This window comes from Thermobia domestica, chromosome 4, assembly GCF_964235325.1.
Source record: "Thermobia domestica chromosome 4, izTheDome1.hap1.1, whole genome shotgun sequence".
Classification (NCBI taxonomy): domain Eukaryota; kingdom Metazoa; phylum Arthropoda; class Insecta; order Zygentoma; family Lepismatidae; genus Thermobia; species Thermobia domestica.
The window spans coordinates 14,155,273-14,180,133 of NC_137457.1; the positions used below are offsets into that span (position 1 = coordinate 14,155,273).

Below are 24,861 nucleotides of genomic sequence, written 5' to 3' on the forward strand. Positions count from 1 at the left end.
CTCTTATGTCTATGTCATATCACTCGCTACGAACTGCAAGTGACAGCATATACTGGGGTAATGCTTCTTCATTTACTCCGTCATTTGCACTGCGGCTCCACAACTATTCAGAGTCAGAATTTCCATTAGTGTCTTGCGGGACAAGTCACTTTGGATTTTCTTCTGACCACCCTTTCTTTTGGTGAATGTGGTTTTTCTTTGAATCTTGAGGACAACCAGCATCCTGGGCTGGGACTAATATGCGTGGCATAATTCGGCAGCTCCTGCTGGTTTCTTCTAGTTCTTGAAGATTACACATTACAGCCGACTGGAACATGCCTTGTTGACACTCGTCGTCTGCTGGTGGATGGATTTCCTTCAAAAGTGTGTCGCATAATCTCAGAATCTGTTGCCCTGGTGGTCCCGATATTACTTGATGTTTGACATTTTGATCACCTACACAAAATTTTAGGAACCAGGATGATGCAGTGCTGTGCCGCTCTGAAGCATTCACTTTTTCATACAAGTGTTTGGGATTGTTGTCGCAGATTTATGCTTGAGTTCGAACTCATATAATTAACAGTTCACACATTAGATATTGTTTAGCGCTAGTTGTCACACCACTAGAACCTGGTTGAAGACATTGACAATCTGTCAGTCCCCGTGTCATATAATCCGCTTGCTACTTTAATTCTTGGGCCAATCTGACACTATACTTATGGTCCATAATAGCATTTACATGCGGCTTCTTTTTGTATTGTAGAACTATTGCAATACTTAAGATAAGTCCTTGTAATTCTTGTACTTCTTCCGATAACTTGTTTCTAGCTTGATCATCATTATTCACTTGTTTGCACTAAAATAAAATTACAACTAAATTGAACTATGTGTTTCTCATAAATATCTCTTGTTTTACAGGAATGCCACAAATCTTACCGAACATACCAATACAAGCGAATACTGGTAATTATCCAATTAGTTGTAGCTTCAATGAGATTACATGAAAACTAGTTTGTATACTATGTTAGACACTAATTATTTTTTAATTAATTTAGATTGGGAAAATGGTTGACTTTCCTAGTGATCAATTGTTTATTTATACTCATCCTATCCCTGTTAAGCTTAGAATAAAATTCCAATAGAGTAATGATTGTTTATTCTACTGGACACTTAAACCTATGTTGAATATACAAAGTTTGTTTCTAAATACGTACTGTTTTAAAATATAAAAACTAGTACACTTTTTAATATACTAATTGTTACATAAAAGCCTTACTTTATTCTACTTTTTAATTCTATTTCAACATTTTGAGTACCATATTTATACAACCCAGATTTGACAACCATTGTTTGTATGTATTATGTACGTACTCTGTATGTATTGTACAAGACACATTCCCAAAGTATGGTTACAATCTTTGCAGGTGGTTAGGTAATATTTTCCTACATAAGTTAACTATACTGGCTTCTACTAATAGCCTTTAATTTCCCTCTTGCATTTTTTCATTATTTTCATATGCTTAAATTTATTAATACAGCGTAACACTTGATTACAATAGCTATACTGATCCAGAATCCCGCTATATGTGAAACAGATCGCCACGGTTTTGTCCAAGCACAAGGTTAGCGCTCACCCGATATTCACACAATAAATTTCCTTTCACTTGTACATTCACCTGAAGTTAAATCCTCACAGACAAGTTTTACGACGATGAAAAGACAAAACAGGAAAATGAAATGAAATGAAATTTTTGAGTTTTACGTCCCACGGTTATGCCGGTTAGGCTACAAGAGACGGTGATGATGAGTAATGAATGAAATGGTGGAATGAAGAAAGTAGGAGGAAACGGGAGAACCCCGAAAAAACCCACGCACACGGTGTTTGTGACAAACCGGAAGTAGAATTGTGGTATCAGGAGCAGCCACTAGAAATCTATGTCTATTTTATACAGGAGCTAGTACTTAACGAGTATTTAGACAATTGCTACAATTACTTCGAGAAAGAAGTCTTATATTTAAATACATTTCAGTAGATTTTATATCAAATACACAGTTTTGAAAGACTATTACCCTTGTAACCTTAGTTTCTAGATCTGCCTTGTTTAAGAATTTTAAAAAGTAGTAATTTTGCTTTCTTCAATTATTTCTATGCAAGTGAGGAACATAGGGACTACACCAAACCAGAACGCAGTGAACATATCAGGACAGTCTGGCCTTCAACCCAACTCAACTCGTCAATCTGTACCTGTTCAGACATCTGGTGGTCAAGTTCAGCCAGCTAGTGTTCCTATTGGGCAAGAAAAAGCTATTAACATGGTTGGTGGTCAACCTAATTCAATCAATATACCTGGATTTAGAGGTGAGGACCAAAATTGTATGTTCAATCGTTAATTAGGTGAGTAATTTCAAGGTGTAGTTTATATAGAAATGAAATTTGAAATTGCTATAGTAGCAGCGATAAATAAAGCGCAGTTCAAATTTCAAGGGTGCATTGACGAAAACAAACGACATCATACTAAATTCCATCAAATTCGTGAACAAAATTACGGTGTCCAACGAAAATCTTGATAATTCCATAGTTGCTAAGAAAAATATTTTAATTAATTACAGTCTGTACAGTGACAAAAAAAAACATTTTTTTAAAGTACTCGCTAGTATATAATTGTGTTTAGTAATCGTCCAAATAATCATTCAAGCATGGTAATTGGCTTGAATAATTGTCTTGATTGCTCTTGTGATTATACCAATTTTTATTATAAAAGAAAGCCATGTCAGTCTGTGAGTAACGTGATTCCTGATAGTTGACAATTGCGTTAATAAGTATCGCTGACTGGTTGAATGTGTATTGCCAATAGAGGTTGCTAGGTACAGCGAGTAGAAGGCTTGGGGAAAACTACCGGTAATTAGTAATATGGAATCAAGATCGTGCATACAATCTTCCGTTTCTATATAACACTTAACCTACCTTTCGTAAATCTTTCCGATCGCGATTTTGCTAATCTCGGCACATTTTCACAATTCTGTTTAAAAAAAACTAAATAAAAAAGTTAATTCGTACATACCGAATATAAGAACTGCTGAGCAATTAACATCAAACTTGATAAATTCTGGTAGAAGAATGTAAGGAATTGATGGTATCACATGGTATACCACAAAAATAGGCATTTTTCTTCCACAAAATTCAAGCTATCCCAGTAGGAAAACATTATACCCCTATTTAAATTTTAATTTGTTCTTCTTTGAATTGAAGTTTATCTTGTATTTCCAGTATCAAGTCTACATGTGTTGTGGGAGCCTACAGTCTAAGGTAGATTAAGAACCACTCTCAAGCGCTCAACGCTTTTAAGCCTGAAATCGAACCCGATATCAATCCCGATATCGAACCCGATATCACCGAGAAAGCACAATATAGCCACCAGACACACAAAACAAAGTTCCACTTACTTTTTGAATGCATCGTTATTAGATAATAAAGTTTCTAGCAGCCCATCCAACCCGTCGCCAAACAGCTTGATGTTAGATGTGATTTAAAACCGTAAGATTACTATGAACATTGATAATATTCTCAATACTAAAACAACATAATATAACAGGTATGCTTACGTTGATGGATCACACTTGACAAGAGTCACTGCTAGTAATTATTGACAGGCTGTACGATTAAAAAATAATAATACAAATATTTTATAATGTAATTTCGGAAGGGATAAATAGGAAAAGTATAACACGAAAAAGGACAAGATAACTATTTTGAAGAAACTACAAGATTGATATTATACTTCTGTAAAATATACTTCGAAATTTATAATTTCTATATTTTACAGGATTGGGTGGTTTTAGAGGAGAGACAAGAAAGTATCGCAGTACAGGTACGGTATTACCTTATAAATCAAGTTACGTCTGGTCACAACAATACATAATGTTTGAGATGCTTAAAGATATTTTGAAATATATGAACATGTGTAATAAATATATGTAATCACAGTAGGATATATTTAGTATAAAAATGATAGTAATGTTCCTGAACTGCTCGCTTGGAATTAAGAGGGGTAATATTCTGAGATTAAATAAGAAGTAAAATTATATTTCAAAGCATGTGAATTATGTAGGCCATGATAATAATTAGAAGGGGGTGTGTAATGTTGAGAAAGGAAAGATGTTCTTAACAAAATTGAAAGAATCATAAATAAATGTAAAAAGTGCAACAGTATAATGAATTTTAATAAGGGCCTGATAGTAAGTGAAAAATAAAGAATATACTCTTAGAATAATAAAAATATTTGTAATAAAGAAAATGACTTTATGTATATGATAATATATGATAAGAATTACCAGTGATCTACGTTATATACAAATCATAAGCACTCTATTTAGCCTAGAACAATGTACTGTATACATGATTTTAATATCTATGTCTTTTGTTTTCTTTCTCAATTATTACGATTATGTTGTACTAACTAGTTTTTTCTTGGAAACAATTATCTTGAATGTCTGTCAGAATTGTCGATTGTGTACATAATTAAACATCTTGCATACAGTAATCAATAGTAAATTACCATAGGTTGACATTTCGACCGATTGAGAGAAGGTGCTTTATGATGGATGTGATTTGTCTTCTTGCATTGTATTTTTGGGTATATAAGTTTGTTTGTAATATAGTAAATACTGTATGTGATAAGGATACGGTTGCATTTCAGGACTACATGCAATTTGATATGTTAGTGAAACTGTATTGACTTGTTGAATATATCTTATTTAATTTTACTTTAGAATCATTTATGCATCATCGAACCGTAAACTAATAAATAAAGAGGGTAGTACCGTGCTTTTCTTTAAATCTTGCCTAGGATATTGAAAAGCAGCAGCTGAATTTAAGGAATAATTAAAATAAACTTATCATCTAAGTCATTTATTTGTAGAATTTTCCTTCGTTGCAATTGGAACACCAATGTTTACTCCCTTTCTATGTAAAAACAATGTTAAAGTTTACTATTTGAATCTAAACGAATATAGGTAAATTTCATCTTCAAAATATTTCAAATATATGGATGAAAATTGTTATTGAGGTATTACGCAATGTTTCGCCTTGGACCCTTCTTTATTTATCGTTCATTTATTTTCAGTCATTTTTATTTACACAACTGCATATGCAACATTGTTTACCAGTTGTTTCGACATTTACTTATATGCCAGAAATTATGCGTGCATTACGTTTAAGTAGAGTATTTGATGCTACATAATTATTCAATATTTCCAGATGTAGATAAGCTAAGCAATGGACCCTCTGTGGTGGACGCAGCAACAGCATCGGTGCTAGGAGGACGTTTTGGAAGGCAAGTTGGTATGTGTTCCATTGTTACAGTTAAAATCAGGTAACGGCAGTTGAAACATTACGTTTCGTCAATTACGTAACATGAATTAATTCGTTTTATCATACAACTCACTTGGAAATAGATTAGTTATCTAAGCAATGTATCCAAAATAGAAAATATTTTCGTAATTTTCGTTGTTACTGTTATGCACCGTCACACCACATATTTAAGTCAAAATACTCCAATCACATCAGAAATATTCTTGTCACATAGAAAATATAATAATATAGAATGGGGTCAGAAAAAATATAATAGCCAAATAAGGCTACAGCCTTTAATTTTGTAAAAGTACTGAATGTAAAATCTCAAGGTACACCTTTAGTTAGTAGCTATATGCTTTATGATGTTGTTAATCTCATAATCCTATTCTTATATGTTTCTTTTTACTACATAAAGGGTAAACAGTTTGGAATGTCAAACCTCCGTAAAACTACGTTTGAGTAAGAATTATTAGTTATTATTATCATTTTAGACGTTCTGAATATGTAATAATTTCAGGAAGAGATATTTATTGAAATGTTAGGTGAAATATCTTTTTCTCACACGGGAAAGAAACTTTTTATACTATACGTCACATTTGAAGGTAAATAATGACTGAAATATATAAATGAGGAATGACAACGCCGTGAAGAAACTACACCGAAGCCATTGTTAATGTATGTGAAACGAATAACTAATGGAGAGTAACGGCTTCAACTCTGTCCCTGTCAATATTTGGGTAATAAGTAAGTAAAGAAAAGCATTGCCTCCGATAGGAGGTGCGTAGATTCTTACTTCTGGTGCGTGGATACCTTCGTTCGATCTCCAGTCAAATAAGTTTGTGGTGGACACATCGTGCTCGAGGGTACTGTCGGTGTACTCCTTTTCTTTCACTTATCATTCCAGCAATGCTTTCATCATCATTCACGTGCCTTAGTCATCCATCTACCTTAGCTTAAAGGACACAATAATGTGGTGTTCTACTAAAGTATTTCATTTTCTTAGAAATTATTATATTTAAGAAGATGGAATAATATTCGCAAGTAATAAGGATGATTCTTTTACTATCTTACCCAAGAATCACATTTGGATTTTTCTAAACGGGGCCCTTTTGTTTTAGAAGTACACACATATTTCGGAAAGAATACAGTGAATAAGATTATTATTGAGCCACAAATTTCTAACAAAGGGCCTGTGACACATCCATAAGCTGTCTGGGCCACAACAACCGATTTTGATGAAACTAGGTTAACTAATAGAACACTTTGCGAAACTAATGTAACTAGCAGGAATTTGTCGAAAAACCTGTAGTTTCTGAAATACAGTTGATTCATTAAAAATGACATTTGTCGTGATATCTCGGGAACGGCTCCACGGAAAACAAGCAAACTTACCAAGCCATAATAGATACATGATAACTTTAAAATGAAATTAAAATGAGTTGTCTGCAAATGCGCAGATAATTGTGCGCATGCACATATCACGAAAACATGAAGACTGCGATATATATTTTTCTCTTGCTTAGTTTGAACTACATAACGAGTATAACATAATACAAGAAAAAAACTAGACTCAAAGGTGAGCGTTTTCAAGCAAATGAGGTGAGAAGGTGTTGCGGTGGTCTTCCCCCGGACACCCGCCTCTAGTTACGCACTCTGCCTGGCTTCTCCGTCATACATTTCCATTACACCTGTGTAGAAGTCATATAGTAAACGTTAATAGTCGCCATAATCGGGCGTAATGATATCAAGTACTGTAAGTCATCAATATTACACAACAGTAACACAGAATTAAGAGAGCGTAAGGATACACTATCAGGCCTATGGTCGCGGTCTATTGGAACACATCAGTGTGATGCAGGTATCTATGCTTCAAAGAAACGTGCCAAAATCATAGGTCATAGGGTTACCTGTATATACCTAGGTAGTTAGTGTGGTCATGAGACGAAACCTTTAGTGTTGTTTCATCTCGTCGCGTGAAACAGTCTCAAACACGAGATGCTAGTGTCATCTCATGTCTTTGTCTCGAAGCCTGTGGCTGGTGTCGTGTCGTCTCGTAGAACATTACAAGACAAAACTCGTGATAAAAATGAAGGGAAAACCGACTATATGCTAGTCGTGATCCCAACAAGCCTGAGTAACTACCGTCGCGGATTTCTTACGTGAGCCTTTGCTTTATACAACTGGGTAGTATTGCTACGAGATGAGAGGGGATATTGGGACTGTCACATCTCGTCTCCTTACAACACTGTCGTGTGTCTCGTCTTGCAAATAATAGACAGGTCTCGTCTCGAATTGTTTGCTCGTTGTCGAGACGAGACAAGACATGAAAACGGACTCGTCTCGTGGCAACACCCTACTATATATAGGTAACCCTATGGATTATAATTTTGGCATGTTTCTTTGATGCATAAATGCCTGCATCGCACTGATGTGTTCCAATAGACCGCGACCATAGGCCTGATAGTGTATCCTTACGCTCTCTTAATACTGTGTTACTGTTGTGTAACATTGATAACTTACAGTACTTGCTATCACTACGCCCCGAATATGGAGACTATTAAGGTTAACTATATGACTTCTACACAGGTGTAATGGAAATGTATGATTGAGAAGCCATGCAGAGTGCGTAACTAGAGGCGGGTGTCCGGGGGCAGACCACTCCAACTTTTTCTCACCTCAATTGCTTGAAAATGCTCACCTTTGAGTCTAGTTTTTTTTTCTTGCATTATGTTATACTTGTCATGTAATTCAAACTAAGCAAGAGAAAAATATATATCGCAGTCTTCACGTTTTCGAGATATACGCATGCACACAATTATTTGGGCATTATGCGCAGTTTTGCGCAGGTGCAGACAACTCATTTTAATTTCGTTTTAAAGCTATCATGTATCTATTATGGCTTGGAAAGTTTGCTTGTTCTCGGTGGAGGCGTACCCGAGATATCACGACAAATGTCATTTTTAATGAATCGACTGTATCTCAGAAACTACAGCTTTTTCGACAAATTCCTGCTAATTACATTAGTTTCGCTAAAGTGTCCTATTAGTCTACCAAGTTTCATCAAAATCGGTTATTGTGGCCCAGACGCCTTATGGATGTGTCACAGACCCTTATGTAAATACTCTCGTGTGAGAAAGGGGGCCGTGGTGGCTCAGTGGTAGAGTGTTCACCTCTGGTGCTTGGGGTCTCGGGTTCAAACCCTGCTCCCGCCAAGTGAACTTTGTGGTGGACAAACATCGTGTGCGTGGGTTTTCACGGGGTTCTCCCGTTTCCTCCCACTTTCTTCATTCCAACATTTGATTCATCTCTCATCATCACCGTCTCCTTTAGCCTAACCGGCATAACCGTGGGACGTAAAACTCGAAGATTTCATTTCATTTTCTCGTGTGAGAAACAGTATAATGCATACTATAGTTATATACTCGACTGCTCTATTCAGACTGAATGAAATAAGTGATCTGAAATCTAGTTCTTTGTATATGTTCTGAAATCAACGAAGGCATGCTTTCCCTTATCAATTAACTTTTTACTAGTTTGTAAGTTATGTTTTTCTTCTTCATTCATTGCCATAATTTAATCAGCTTATTAAAAGATACATACTGTTATATGCTAAAGATTTATGACAAATAATATCAGCATATAGTACTGGGTTTTGAGGTATGCCATGTAAGTAAATATTACATCTTTCGCTCAGCTAAGGAAAAGGAACTTATCTACTTCCTAATTCTTCTATATAGTAATTAACATAATTAATACGTAAGTTTTCTTCCTTTATCTTGAACTAAAAAAAAAGTTTAGGGGTGTTTCACATGTGACTTATATCACGATGTGAAGAGTAGCTTTACTCTATATATAATAAATATAAGCCTTTGTTAATTTCTTTAAGAGTCATCATTGAAATTAGTTTATTCTTACCAACATAATTACAGTACTTACCACTTGCTTTTATTACTGTGCAATTCGCTGGAATAAGAAAATACTTCCATGCAAAATTATGCACAGAATTCACAGGTATCTTCGAATATAATTACCTGCCTAAAGCTCTAAGTTTTAATACGGATAGGGCAATGCGATAACAAAAATTAGATATACGAAGCATGTGGTTGCAAAAGCGGCTAATGGCTTTAGATCACTCTCATAAGTCTATACCATCAGTGCTGGTACCTTTCTGCATAATGATAGGCACGGTGATAGAGTGCTTACCTCTGGTGCATGAGGTCCCTGGATCGATCCCGGCCAAGTAAGCTTGTAGCAGACAACATCGTACCTGTGAGGTTTCTTGGAGTACTTTTGTTTCCTTCGACATTCTCATTCCACCAATTATTTCATCATCATTCACTTGCTTTAATCATCCATCTCTCTTAACCTAACGATAAACTGAAAGGTGACACTTTATTTAATTTTCTTCCATAGTGAAAGAGTAACGAAGACACGATGGAAGGTAATTTACCAAAATATCTTCAAGTACGACTTGGATATTATGATAAAAAAAGGCCTTGTGTCCATCTTAAACACAAACTAAATACAACTTTCTTACAAAGCTGTCTATAATTTTTCTTATACATTAACTAGCTAGTTAATTTATAATAAAGATTATAGACAGCCTTGTAAGAAAGTTGTATTTAGTTTGTGTTTAAGTACGACTTGTAGAACTAAAGAGCATTCAGATATATCGGTTTTTCTCAATAGAAATAAGGAATAGTACTATAAAATTCAGGCCGTAACCTATACCACAATTTCTCAGGACCTCAGCATTTTATATTAACAATTTCCTTGTTCTCTGTTGGATAATTTTCGTACTCGTTTTAACGAGATAAAGAGAATTTACTCCAATCTATTGACACTGCTACCACTAACAGCGTTAGAGGAGGTTAAGTATCCCCCGTGCCTAAGTCTGCCACCTCAACTGCCGCAGACATATGGTATTGTAATCCAATATTTCCATTATTTGTACACAAAAAAGATGCTGACTCTCCAAAATTATCGACTCACACACAAAAAAATAAAGCTGTCATAGTCAACCTACAATTCAGTGAAGTGAGTGTTCGGTTGAATGAAAACCAAATACCTGAATAAATAATTCCTATAACGCAACTCGAACACCCAAATTCAAGAACCAATCATATGTGTTCCATACCAATTTCAATAATACATTTTCGTCATAAAGGTTTCTACCACTTAGGGATGCGTTCGAGTCGAGTCGAGACAGAATTTTCCTGACAAAATTCGAGTCGAGACACAGCTCTTCCAATAGAAAAATATATATTTTTCGAGTCGAGACATCACTTTTACGGCCCATTTTCGAGTCGAGACAGTCTCAAATCTTGTCTCGTGCGCATCCCTATCTAGCACACACTACTTAATTTAGTGTTACCATGTAACGTTTAATATGGAGATTTCACTAATATTATCTAATGGTACATTTTCCTTTTCAGGGGGAATATCACCAGTATCACAACTAGTTCCACACATTGGCAACAATATTGGTATACCTCCGCCTTACCTTGGTAATACAACTCTGTAATCTTATATATAAAAGAGAACGCACAAATCCTTTGTTCCCTCATCACGCTAATACGGCTGAACCAATTTCTTTCATTTTTGGGGGGTTATTAGGATTTGGACCCTAGATGGTTTTTATCATATCACTTTAATTTTCAATTACCAGTGTCTTGAGATAATTGACCATTCAAGTGTCCATAACGTACAAATCCTTTGTTAGTTCATCATAGGTAAAAATAAACGTATTTATATGCAACCCGCATGACCGTGTCACTCGGCGGGTTAACATAAATGACAGGCGATATAATGTTTACATTACATTTACATTTACTGCAATCTACTATGGTTTTTATCATATCACTTGAAAGCGATAAAGTAAAAATTATCTAAGTAACAAAGTTTATTGCGTTCCGGGGTGACCGCAGCGAAGCGGGGCGGGTTAACATAAATGACAGGCGATATAATGTTAACATTTACTGCAATCTTCTATGGTTTTTATCATATCACTTGAAAGCGAAAAAGTAAAAATTATCTAAGTAACAAAGTTTATTGCGTTCCGGGGTGACCGCAGCGAAGCGGGGTGAACGCTGCTAGTAAAATTATAATATTTTAAGTTATTATTAGGATATAAAATATTCTATTATTATAGCATAGAAATATAGCTATATATAGTATAGAAGTAGAATATAATATAGAACTGTCCAATAATTCTGGTATAATAATGTAATAAAATTATTCTGCCAGCATATGGCTAACATATTTGTAACAATAGAAGATTGCAGATTACTTTTAGTATATTTTAAACTAGGGGAATAGGTTTTATTAACATGTTATCTTTACAGTATGAATTTTATTTATTTTGTCACCTTTCTATTCGCTGTACTACTAAATTTATTTAGAGTCGCTAGTAAGAAACTAAAATATGAAATTTCCTGAATATTTCAATACAGGTTTGATAGGGAAATTGATACATGACGTCCTGCCAAAATGCTTGTTTCTGGTGCCGCAACGTCAGCACCGCATATTTGCATTACTTAAAACTGGATTTCCGTTACTAAAAATTGTTTTTGAGATTTTCCATATGTGTTATGTTAGAAACTGGTTATACACCATGAAATGATTAAATTACAATTTTTGGTCCGAAAGATTATGTCGATTTTTGACATCTCATTGTAACTCAGTCTGTGAAAACAATTCATTACCTATAACTCTGTAGGTATTGAAGAGATGTTTCTACAAGAATTGTTTTTATCTAGGTACACCACGTTTGGAACCTAAAGAAACGACTAAGACGGTTCATATCGACCCCTCATTTCATGACAGAATTCTTATGACTCCCTATAGGCCACTATCATATGATTAACCATGGAGATATTAAAATAAAAGTTTTCTGTTTTCCGAATATTGCAGGAGCCAAGAACTTTCTCTAACTTGGAAATTTACATTTCTCATGAACTTAGCATGTTGCTCTTACTCGTCACATCAGTTGGTCTCCTTCTTCCTAGGTCATTAATCTCTTGAATTATTTTATGCGTCTTTAAACACTTTCCTATCCTGAACCAAATGTTTCATTTTCATGGATGTTTTCGTCCACATCTTGTATTATATTGTCTTATATTTCAATCATGAGATTTTGCTTAATATGTTTCCTTCTGCCACTACCTCCATGTTTCATAATGTTTCTAATCATTGTATCTCTTCTTTTCGAAATATAATTCAGTATACAAGTACTCCTCTTTTCCCTAACAATTTCCAATACTCTTCTATGTAATGCCTTATCAATCGATCTAATTTGAACATCCTTCCATGGTACCATATTACCAAGGCTTACATTCTTCTATTTTCCTCTTCTAGATATTATGACCTGCACTCATAGAACACAACACTCCATACATATGCTTTTATCAATGTTTTTTTTTCTTTTACTTTATGTCAATTTTCCCTTTAATACACAACAAAGGAGTACTAAAGAAGGAACTGTACCCTTTAAGAAATATACCCTGCAAATATTTGAAACTATCTAACAGTGCCTTGCAGAATATATGATGGTATTTTGGTAAACATGCAAAAAAGATCAATTAATCCAGTGTTTGTGATTTTGTGCAATAAACTTCTTTCTTAGCCGAACGTAGAGATTTTTCATGAGCTTATAAGGTAATACATGTCATGTACTCGTGTTATATTTTTTATAGTCTAGCGTACCGTCACCTCACCATATTAATTTACGAAAGAACAAGAGAATATTGGTATGTGTGATATATTTTTGAAAACGCTAGTAGTAGGGACCCCGTTATGTCCAGCCGAGTCAGCAAAAATTTTTGTGACGTCATAGGTCAAAGGTCAATGACCTTGGCCCGGGGTCAATGACCTAGGGGTACCTAGGACCACCCCCTCTAAATTTTGGCAGGGGTACCATGGCCCACCCTCTAAATTTTGGCAGGGGTACATAGGAACACCCCCCTTAAATTTTGGAAATTGTCAAATCTAAAAATTTGGTATGGTAGCCTAGGACCATAGTATGTACCTCTATCAGTATTGGGGGTCTATGTCGTTCCCTTTCATGGGTAAAAAATTGCCAAAAATTCAAATTTCGGGGGTTTTTGACCTAATTTATCCCCTTTGATGAGGTATTATTACCCTATATGGTTATATGGGCGTATACAGGGGTTCATTACCTATCATAAGACATGGGTATATTAATGCACCCCTTGAAAAATTTGGGAGGGGTACCTTGGCCCACCCCTTAAATTTTGGAAATTGCCCAATTTAAACATTGGGTATTATAGTATAGGACCCTAATATGTATTAGGTTAAATTTGGGTGGTCCACCTCGTTCCCTTCTAGGGGTACACAATTGCCAAAATATAAACGTAAGCAATACGTTGTACCACGTGTTTGGTTTCGACCTAAGTTATCCCTTTGATGAGGTGTTATTATCCTATATGATTATATGGGTGTATACAGGGGTTCATTACCTTTCATAAAACATGTGTATATTGGTGCACCCCTTGAAAAATTTGGGAGGGGTACCTTGCCCCCCCCCTTAAATTTTGTAATTTGCCCAATTTAAACATTTGGTATAATAGTATAGAACCCTATTATGTATCACTATAAATTTGGGTGGTCCACCTCGTTCCCTTTCATGGGTACACAATTGCCAAATTTTTAGTACAACCACGTGTTTGGTCTTTTGACCTAATTTATCACCTTTGATGAGGTGTTATTATCTTATATCGTTATATGGGCGTATACAGGGGTTCATTACCTTTCATAAGACATGGATATATTAATGCACCCCTTGAAAAATTTGGGATGGGTACCTTGGACCACCCTTTAATTTTGGAAATTGCCCAATTTAAACATTTGGTATAATAGTATAGGACCCTAATATATATTACTATAACCTCGTTCCCTTTTAGGGGTACAAAATTGCCAAAATATAAACGTAAGCAATACGTTGTACCACGTGTTTCGTTTTTTACCTAATTTATTCCATTGGATGAGGTCCTATTACCTTATATGTTATATGGTCACGTATGGGGATTCATTTCCTATCATAAGACATAGGTACATTTGTGCACCCGGGAGGGGTACTTTGACCCACCCCTTTAATTTTGGAAATTGTCCCTTTTATATGTTTGGTATTATAGTATAGGACCCTAATATAAATTACTATAAATTTTGATGGTTCACCTCGTTTCCTTTCATGGGTACGAAATTGCCAAATTTTAGTACAACCACGTGTTTGGTTTTGGCTCAATTTAACCCCTTGGATGAGGTCCTATTACCTTATATGGTTATATGGTCATGTATATATTGGTCCATTTCCTATTATAAGACATGGGTACATTGATGCACCCTTTACATTTTTGGAAGGGGTACCATGGCCAACCCCCCGTAAATTTTGGAAATTTTCCAATTTGAGCATTCGGTATCATAGTACATGCCTCAACATGTATCATGATAAATTTGGGTGGTCCATCTTGTCCCCTTTCATGGGTAAAAATTGCTAAAATATAAACATAAGCAATATGTTGTACCATGTGTTTGGTTTTTGGCCCAATTTCTCCCCTTTTATGAGGTTCTATTACCTTATATGGTTATATGGTCATGTATATGGGTTCATTTCCTATCATAAGACATGGGTACATTGACGCACCCTTTAAAAATTTGGGAGGGGTATCTTGGCTCATCCACTCGGTTTTAGAAATTGTTTAATATAAGCATTTGATATCATAGTACAGGACTTCAATATGTACCACTATAAATTTGGATGGTCCACATCGTTCCCTTTCATGGGTAAAGAACTACCAAAAATCAAATTTCGGAAGTTATTGACCCCTATTTAATACGTTTATAGGTTTATATTAATGTCATGGTTTATGGTTTATTACCTTTATATATTTATGTTCCCTTTTAAATTTGGTTATTATCAAATAACAAAATTCGGTAAACGTTTTCTAGGACCCATTGGTATTCCTCTTATGACCAAATATTCAAAATTTAAAGGTTATTGACCGGCTTTATTATTGAATAAGTACAGGATTTATTACTTTTTCATAAGACACAGGTGTATTTGTGTACCAATCTTAAATTTTGGGAGGGGGTACATTTCTTATTGTCATATCAATAATTGATAATTGGATAGTATCTCATTCATTGGGTAAATCATTGTGATCACGTGATCAGTTATTGACCTATGATGGAATTAGGAGTCCAGGACATTGGAGCATTGAAACTTTGTAGGATAATTTGAGAATTGCGTCATTGGTTTTGATTATTCCCGCCAAATATAAACGTAAGCAAGACGTTGTACCACGTGATTGACCTTGATGAGGTAGTGTACAGGGATTCATTTCCTTTGTTGTGGTACTTCTTAAGTTTGAGTACACACACACTTCTAGAAAACAGTTGGTTCTACTCAGGTAAACATTTGACGGACATTATTGACATTATTGAGCATATAATGATATGATTAACTCTAAGACTTAGGTATATCAAGAGAAGTATTCTTTAAATTTGGGAATGGTGATAAACAGAATTTTAACATAAGGTGCGAAATTTGAAACAATACATTGAACTTTAGTCACAGCTCATAGTCTAAGATCATTGGTGGTGATTGATTTGAAATCTGATAGCTAACCTTATTGAATCTTATGACTCATAGACGAAAGGCAATACATGCTACAACACTGGCAAAGTTATTGTTAATGCAATTTGATTGGTTGATCACTATCTTTCCTGCAATCTGATTGGTTGATCACTATCTTTCGTGCAATCTGATTGGTTGATGATTTTCAAATCTTTGCTGTATTCAGTTTTAAGTTTTGTTTAACATTTAAAAATCTTGGTTTCGTTCAACATTTTGCACTCACTGATAAATATGATCAAAACCGTTTATTTGTTAATCGAATAGTTAAAAACCGGATAAAGTTTGATAAAATTTTTTGTTTGAAAATTTTTCGTTTCCAAATTTTTTTGTTTCAAAATTTTGTTTGAGATTTTTTCGTTTGAAATTTTTGTTTGAAATTTTTTTCGTTTGAAATTTTTTGTTTGAAAATTTTTGTTCGAAAATTTTGTTTAAAATTTTTTGTTTAAAATTTTTCGTTTCCAAATTTTTTGTTTGAAATTTTTTGTTTCAAAATTTTGTTTGAAATTTTTTTTCGCTTCAAAATTTTGTTTGAATTTTTTTTCGTTTGAAATTTTTTGTTTGAATTTTTTTCGTTTCAAAATTTTGTTTCAAAGATTTTTGTTTGAAATTTTTGTTTCAAAGTTTGGTTTGATATTTTTAAAAGTTTGTGCACTTATTAGTAAAGAACTGGAACTGTTTAGAACAAAAACCTTTGACAACATTGTGGTGCAATAGTACACGTCAGAACCTGGGGTTGTACTTGAAATGAAAAAACACAATTCATTGAAATGGATCATTTTATTACACTCCACATACATCCATACCAGATATATGATCTGGATATTGTCGATACAATGTATTTTGAACTTCTTGCACTAGTTTGTCTTTAGCATATAATTTTAATTCCAGTTGAAGTCTTTTAAGGTCTAATGCAATATCAATTGATGGAAACTCAATGTCCATTTGATCACAAATAAACTGTTTATCAATACAGGTATGCACTAGACGGAACTGTTTAGAACAAAAACATCTGGCAACGTTGTGGTGCACGTCAGAACATGATAATGCAACGTAATCAGTTTTGCATCATCGTTCGAGTTAGTATTCATGATAACGTCATCATGGCTACTTGTCTGCAGCGTGATGTGATGAAATCATTTACCAAGATTACTGATTTACAACAGAATGTACCTTATAGAATCTTAGCTAGCCAAATGATCCCTACAAAGTTTGGATTAAGAATCGTAGTGAAGGTTGAAAATGATAAGAATATAATTTTACCAGCAAGATATTTACCCATGGAATCATCAAAACAAGAAGAACTGCTGCGTTTCTTAAATACTGGATCTGTATCTTTATGTTACAAAGGATTTTTGGGTCGAAGTCATCAACTTGAATTTAGTACACAGCCGGATTCGTCAGCAAAATCATGAATTCAAACGTCAGCACATTTCTTTCCAATGACGTCAGCTGTAGTTGTATGAATATGGTTGGTCGGCATGACGGCAGCAACTGTGATGAAATCATGAATTCAAACGTCAGCACATTCTTTACCAACGACGTCAGCAATAACTATAAACCAGCAAATACAGTGTCATCCCACGAAATCATTTGAGCAAGTGCTTTTCAGGAGGAAAGATGTGTACTTCTAACGATAAAGAGTTCATCTTCGCAAGCTATTATCCAATAAATATATTTCAAACAAAACATGTGATGATTGGTATCAGTGCTAGAACATTTGACCCAGTGATTCGATTGGGCAAAGCAGAACAATTTGGTGTACAACTGACCTGTGAAGAATGGCAAACATTATGTTCACGAATCGACCAAATGAACGATTATTTTCATGATGAGCTAAATGTGACCATAGTCAAATCATTAGGCTCAAATCATGAAGTGGTGCTGCGTACAGTCCTCGAAGAGAAGATGGTGCTGTTACGTAAGAAGAGTACATTCCATGTCCCTCGCAACATGGTGTATCTAACGGAAACAGAATGGAACAAATTCATCAGCGTATTTCAGTGCGCCAAACATGCAGTGGAAGTGTGCAACAAAACTAGTATATTCCTGAAAAAGTACTATTTTGAAAAATGTGTTATGCATATTGTACAACATGTATCTAGATATTGTGATGGTTGTCAACATCGTTCGTGGGTGCATACCTGTATTGATAAACAGTTTATTTGTGATCAAATGGACATTGAGTTTCCACCAATTGATATTGCATTAGACCTTAAAAGACTTCAACTGGAATTAAAATTATATGCTAAAGACAAACTAGTGCAAGAAGTTCAAAATACATTGTATCGACAATATCCAGATCATATATCTGGTATGGATGTATGTGGAGTGTAATAAAATGATCCATTTCAATGAATTGTGTTTTTTCATTTCAAGTACAACCCCAGGTTCTGACGTGTACTATTGCACCACAATGTTGTCAAAGGTTTTTGTTCTAAACAGTTCCAGTTCTTTACTAATAAGTGCACAAACTTTTAAAAATATCAAACCAAACTTTGAAACAAAAATTTCAAACAAAAATCTTTGAAACAAAATTTTGAAACGAAAAAAATTCAAACAAAAAATTTCAAACGAAAAAAAAATTCAAACAAAATTTTGAAGCGAAAAAAAATTTCAAACAAAATTTTGAAACAAAAAATTTCAAACAAAAAATTTGGAAACGAAAAATTTTAAACAAAAAATTTTAAACAAAATTTTCGAACAAAAATTTTCAAACAAAAAATTTCAAACGAAAAAAATTTCAAACAAAAATTTCAAACGAAAAAATCTCAAACAAAATTTTGAAACAAAAAAATTTGGAAACGAAAAATTTTCAAACATAAAATTTCAAGCAAAAAAATTTCAAACTAAAAAAAATTTACGTTTCACGGTTAACCGTCAAACTTTATCCGGTTTTTAACTATTCGATTAACAAATAAACGGTTTTGATCATATTTATCAGTGAGTGCAAAATGTTGAACGAAACCAAGATTTTTAAATGTTAAACAAAACTTAAAACTGAATACAGCAAAGATTTGAAAATCATCAACCAATCAGATTGCACGAAAGATAGTGATCAACCAATCAGATTGCAGGAAAGATAGTGATCAACCAATCAAATTGCATTAACAATAACTTTGCCAGTGTTGTAGCATGTATTGCCTTTCGTCTATGAGTCATAAGATTCAATAAGGTTAGCTATCAGATTTCAAATCAATCACCACCAATGATCTTAGACTATGAGCTGTGACTAAAGTTCAATGTATTGTTTCAAATTTCGCACCTTATGTTAAAATTCTGTTTATCACCATTCCCAAATTTAAAGAATACTTCTCTTGATATACCTAAGTCTTAGAGTTAATCATATCATTATATGCTCAATAATGTCAATAATGTCCGTCAAATGTTTACCTGAGTAGAACCAACTGTTTTCTAGAAGTGTGTGTGTACTCAAACTTAAGAAGTACCACAACAAAGGAAATGAATCCCTGTACACTACCTCATCAGGGTCAATCACGTGGTACAACGTCTTGCTTACGTTTATATTTGGCGGGAATAATCAAAACCAATGACGCAATTCTCAAATTATCCTACAAAGTTTCAATGTTCCAATGTCCTGGACTCCTAATTCCATCATAGGTCAATAACTGATCACGTGATCACAATGATTTACCCAATGAATGAGATACTATCCAATTATCAATTATTGATATGACAATAAGAAATGTACCCCCTCCCAAAATTTAAGATTGGTACACAAATACACCTGTGTCTTATGAAAAAGTAATAAATCCTGTACTTATTCAATAATAAAGCCGGTCAATAACCTTTAAATTTTGAATATTTGGTCATAAGAGGAATACCAATGGGTCCTAGAAAACGTTTACCGAATTTTGTTATTTGATAATAACCAAATTTAAAAGGGAACATAAATATATAAAGGTAATAAACCATAAACCATGACATTAATATAAACCTATAAACGTATTAAATAGGGGTCAATAACTTCCGAAATTTGATTTTTGGTAGTTCTTTACCCATGAAAGGGAACGATGTGGACCATCCAAATTTATAGTGGTACATATTGAAGTCCTGTACTATGATATCAAATGCTTATATTAAACAATTTCTAAAACCGAGTGGATGAGCCAAGATACTCCTCCCAAATTTTTAAAGGGTGCGTCAATGTACCCATGTCTTATGATAGGAAATGAACCCATATACATGACCATATAACCATATAAGGTAATAGAACCTCATCAAAGGGGAGAAATTGGGCCAAAAACCAAACACATGGTACAACATATTGCTTATGTTTATATTTTAGCAATTTTTACCCATGAAAGGGGACAAGATGGACCACCCAAATTTATCATGATACATGTTGAGGCATGTACTATGATACCGAATGCTCAAATTGGAAAATTTCCAAAATTTACGGGGGGTTGGCCATGGTACCCCTTCCAAAAATGTAAAGGGTGCATCAATGTACCCATGTCTTATAATAGGAAATGGACCAATATATACATGACCATATAACCATATAAGGTAATAGGACCTCATCCAAGGGGTTAAATTGAGCCAAAACCAAACACGTGGTTGTACTAAAATTTGGCAATTTCGTACCCATGAAAGGAAACGAGGTGAACCATCAAAATTTATAGTAATTTATATTAGGGTCCTATACTATAATACCAAACATATAAAAGGGACAATTTCCAAAATTAAAGGGGTGGGTCAAAGTACCCCTCCCGGGTGCACAAATGTACCTATGTCTTATGATAGGAAATGAATCCCCATACGTGACCATATAACATATAAGGTAATAGGACCTCATCCAATGGAATAAATTAGGTAAAAAACGAAACACGTGGTACAACGTATTGCTTACGTTTATATTTTGGCAATTTTGTACCCCTAAAAGGGAACGAGGTTATAGTAATATATATTAGGGTCCTATACTATAATACCCAATGTTTAAATTGGGCAATTTCCAAAATTTAAAAGGTGGGCCAAGGTACCCCTCCCAAATTTTTCAAGGGGTGCATTAATATACCCATGTCTTATGATAGGTAATGAACCCCTGTATACGCCCATATAACCATATAGGGTAATAATACCTCATCAAAGGGGATAAATTAGGTCAAAAACCCCCGAAATTTGAATTTTTGGCAATTTTTTACCCATGAAAGGGAACGACATAGACCCCCAATACTGATAGAGGTACATACTATGGTCCTAGGCTACCATACCAAATTTTTAGATTTGACAATTTCCAAAATTTAAGGGGGGTGGTCCTATGTACCCCTGCCAAAATTTAGGGGGTGGGCCATGGTACCCCTGCCAAAATTTAGAGGGGGTGGTCCTAGGTACCCCTAGGTCATTGACCCCGGGCCAAGGTCATTGACCTTTGACCTATGACGTCACAAAAATTTTTGCTGACTCGGCTGGACATAACGGGGTCCCTACTATTACGCTCAAGCATATATCTAACAAAAATCTTTGCATAAGATCAGTAATCAATCAACACAGAAATTAGTAGTAAGTGGTAAGAGTAATTTATTTCTTACTTTGTGTCTCTTCATGAACCAGCATACCGTTTGCTATTGATGGATGTGATCTACCTCTCGACGTACCTTTCACCGTTTTAAGCAACATAATACTAATAATTATGTGCGCAAGGTTACCACGAAATTTGCGAATGACTTGCCAAAATACCCACATGGGTAATATCGAATGCCGCACTTCAAACAGACTGATTACCTTGGTTTTCGCAAGCATAGTTGAAGCTTATGCCACTTTATCTCTTCTACCTATTGAAAAATAAGAATAAGAGCATAATTATATACTTATTCCTATAAAGTATTACAATTCATTTTACTTTCTGAAGATCAATGAAAATTTGCGAATTGTAGAGTTCTCTACACGTAAGCACATATGCAAATGCACATACTGTATCTTAATCATAATATTGTTTTATGAAATTCTATCACAGATGAGGTGTCTTATATTAGTACTTCTAAATGTAGTTTTTGTTTATTGTATAAAAGTCAAATATGCGTTTGGCACGAAAGGAATAAACTAAAGATAAATTTAAAATTAGACTAAGTTATTGGCGTTTTTGTGTTGAGTATACTGTAAAATGTTTCATAGGTAAGTTTACAGAAAACGGTGGCAATCTGTTTGCCACTCAACTATGTAAATCAATTTACACCTATAAAGTAAAATTATTAATATGAAATGGTATAAAATTACATTTTCATCAGTAAAAATTTCATACTTTCTTATAAATTTACTGTAAAATTTGAAACAAAACCAGCAAATTTTGTAATTTAATCTAAGGAATGTATATCAACTTATAAATTGAAGGATAAATGATTTCACATTGATGTTTTGCACTTTAATTATAATTATTTTCATTGTAGATTTGATTAAGAGTAGCTTGGTTATTGTTTAAATATGGATTGTAGTTATAAGTGTATCACTTTCAGGTGTATATATTATGCTACTGAAATACGAGTAGCTTTTAGCAAGTAACTTACGAAAAGCTTTTAGTAAGTAACTACTCCTCTAGATAAAAACAAAGTCTGTATTTGAAATTAAAGTTAAAACATAATAATAAACGTTTATATCAGCAAGTATAGACGATATTAGCTATACATTTTCTGTTGTAAATAAACTTTTGTGCCTATATAGATACCAAAGTGATGTTGTACTATCTCATAAAGTACAGTTATATCAGTAGCTCAGACGTCAGGCAATGTAGACGGAGTACACTAAACTTTATAGTTTTTTTTTCTTGTCAAGTTCGCTCTTATAGTATGCATGAGAAATATATTATGGCTACTTTATGAAATTAAACTAAGAAAATGTGATTAAGAAACCTATAATTAGTTATTTATACTATGTTTTAAATACTGGTGTTCAATTTTATAGGAATTGACGGGAGCACATTACTTCAGTTACAGCCTCTACAAAAAAATGGTAAGACAATGGGAAAAGCTTTTATATGTGTAATAAATTAATTTATAGTATAAACTGGACATGTAAGTGATTTTGGTACCTATTTGAAGATGTAACGGAGATTTCTAAATTCACCATTATGAGCACTAATGCATGTGAGCACGAGCTTCTTAACGGCATAGGAAACAAACACCTGATTGCGAGTCCCAGTGGGGTTAGTGACATCGACAACGAGGTTAGTAGGAACTCTATTAAGGCTAGGTGTCCCAATGATGTGACCATGAACCTTACTGCGAACCCAAGCAAATCACTAAGTACAAGATAACGAAATTGAGATTATAAATTGTGACCCTTATTCAAAATAACTCCGAAAAATCATCTACTTTACTTCTCCCGTATCAGAATGGGCGGTCACTCTTCTTAAAGATCAGTATCTGATAATTTATTCCCATCTATGTTTAAATCTAGCAGTAAGTTGCGCGTTCGAAATTCCTGCAATACACGCAGAAAATCTTTTCAAAGAAGGTATTGGAACAAATGCATTATTGCGACGAACTAAGACTTGATCCCAATTATCTCTACTAGTAATGCTGTTCATTGGAGAACTGAGGGCTAGTTTCTTTTAATTAAATGTTTTGTTTCCAATTAAATCGGGTGTGGCCTTACAGGTTATTTTTCTGGGATTTCTGAAGTATTAAATAGGAAAGCCTTTGTGAAAATTGGTGTATTAAAATACATATTTCCTATGAATCCCAAAGTAAAGTCCGGATAGGAAAATTTTTGTCCACGATCTTTCAAGTCGAAAATGGTCAGAAACAAAGAGATGCGTTGTCGTCATTATTATTTAACTTTGTTCTGGAATACGCTATAAGGAAAATCAAAGATAGCAACCAGGGCCTAGAGTTCAATGGTATTCACCAGGTTATGGCGTATGCTGACGATGTAAATCTAATAGGGGATGATAGGAGAACAATAGAAAGAAATGCAGAGATCTTATGAAACGCTTGCAGGGACATGGGTTTAGAAGTAAATGCAGAGAAAACTAAATACATGGAAGTGCGTCGGGACCGTAATACAGCAAATTATGGATGCGTTAAAATATTAAATAATACTTTTGATAAATTGGATACTTTCAAATATCTAGGATCAATATTAACAGAGGAAAATCATATTCACGAAGAAATTAAATGTCGACTAAAAGCAGGGAATTCGTGTTATTATTCGGTTCAAAATCTCTTGTCGTCGCGAATTCTGTCGAGGAATTTGAAGCTTAAAATATACAAAACTATAATCGTGCCTGTTCTGTATGGTTGCGAAACATGATCAGTCACTCTGAAGGAAGAACACAGAGTGAAAGTATTTGATAACAAGATCCTCAGACGAATATTCGGACCCAAGAGGAACGGGAATGGGGAATGGCAGAAACTTCATAACGAGGAACTACATAATTTGTACGGTTTACCCAACATTGTTAGGGTCGTCAAGTCTAGGAGGCTTAGGTGGGCAAGTCATGTAGCTAGAACGGATGAAAGTAGTAACACTTTCAAAGTCTTGACTGGAAGACCAATCGGAAAACGACCATTAGGAAGCCTAGGCGCAGATGGGAGCATAATATTAAGATCGATCTCTCAGAGATTGGAATACAAAGTAGAAACTGGATGCAGTTAGTTAAGGATAGAGTCGGTGGAGAGCTTTTGTGAAGGCGGCATTGAACCTCCGGGTTCCATATTCCATAGAGTGAGTGAGTGAGTCATATTAATCTCAGAACGAACCACATTGATGTGACTGTTAATACTCATAAATACTGCAGATGGGTTAATGTCCTTTCCCATTAATCCATATATTGAGTTTCTCCAAAAACATTGTGTTGCATACATAGATTCACTTCTATCCTGATTAATTATCTAACGGCCAAAATGTATACACAGAAAAC

The 24,861-nt window shown here is 34.4% G+C and overlaps 1 protein-coding gene across 3 annotated transcripts in view; it reads left to right on the forward strand.

Annotated features, from left to right (window-relative positions):
* Positions 1 to 24,861, forward strand: part of LOC145683733 (uncharacterized) — a 114,896-nt gene that overhangs the window by 21,345 nt on the left and 68,690 nt on the right. For all 3 annotated transcript variants that reach the window (XM_081755253.1, XM_081755254.1, XM_081755255.1), the window contains 6 exons: positions 898 to 942; positions 2,135 to 2,338; positions 3,804 to 3,848; positions 5,237 to 5,320; positions 10,768 to 10,839; positions 22,902 to 22,949. In XM_081755253.1, the coding sequence (XP_081611379.1) occupies positions 898 to 942; positions 2,135 to 2,338; positions 3,804 to 3,848; positions 5,237 to 5,320; positions 10,768 to 10,839; positions 22,902 to 22,949 (498 nt within the window). The remainder of the gene's footprint in view (positions 1 to 897; positions 943 to 2,134; positions 2,339 to 3,803; positions 3,849 to 5,236; positions 5,321 to 10,767; positions 10,840 to 22,901; positions 22,950 to 24,861) is intronic.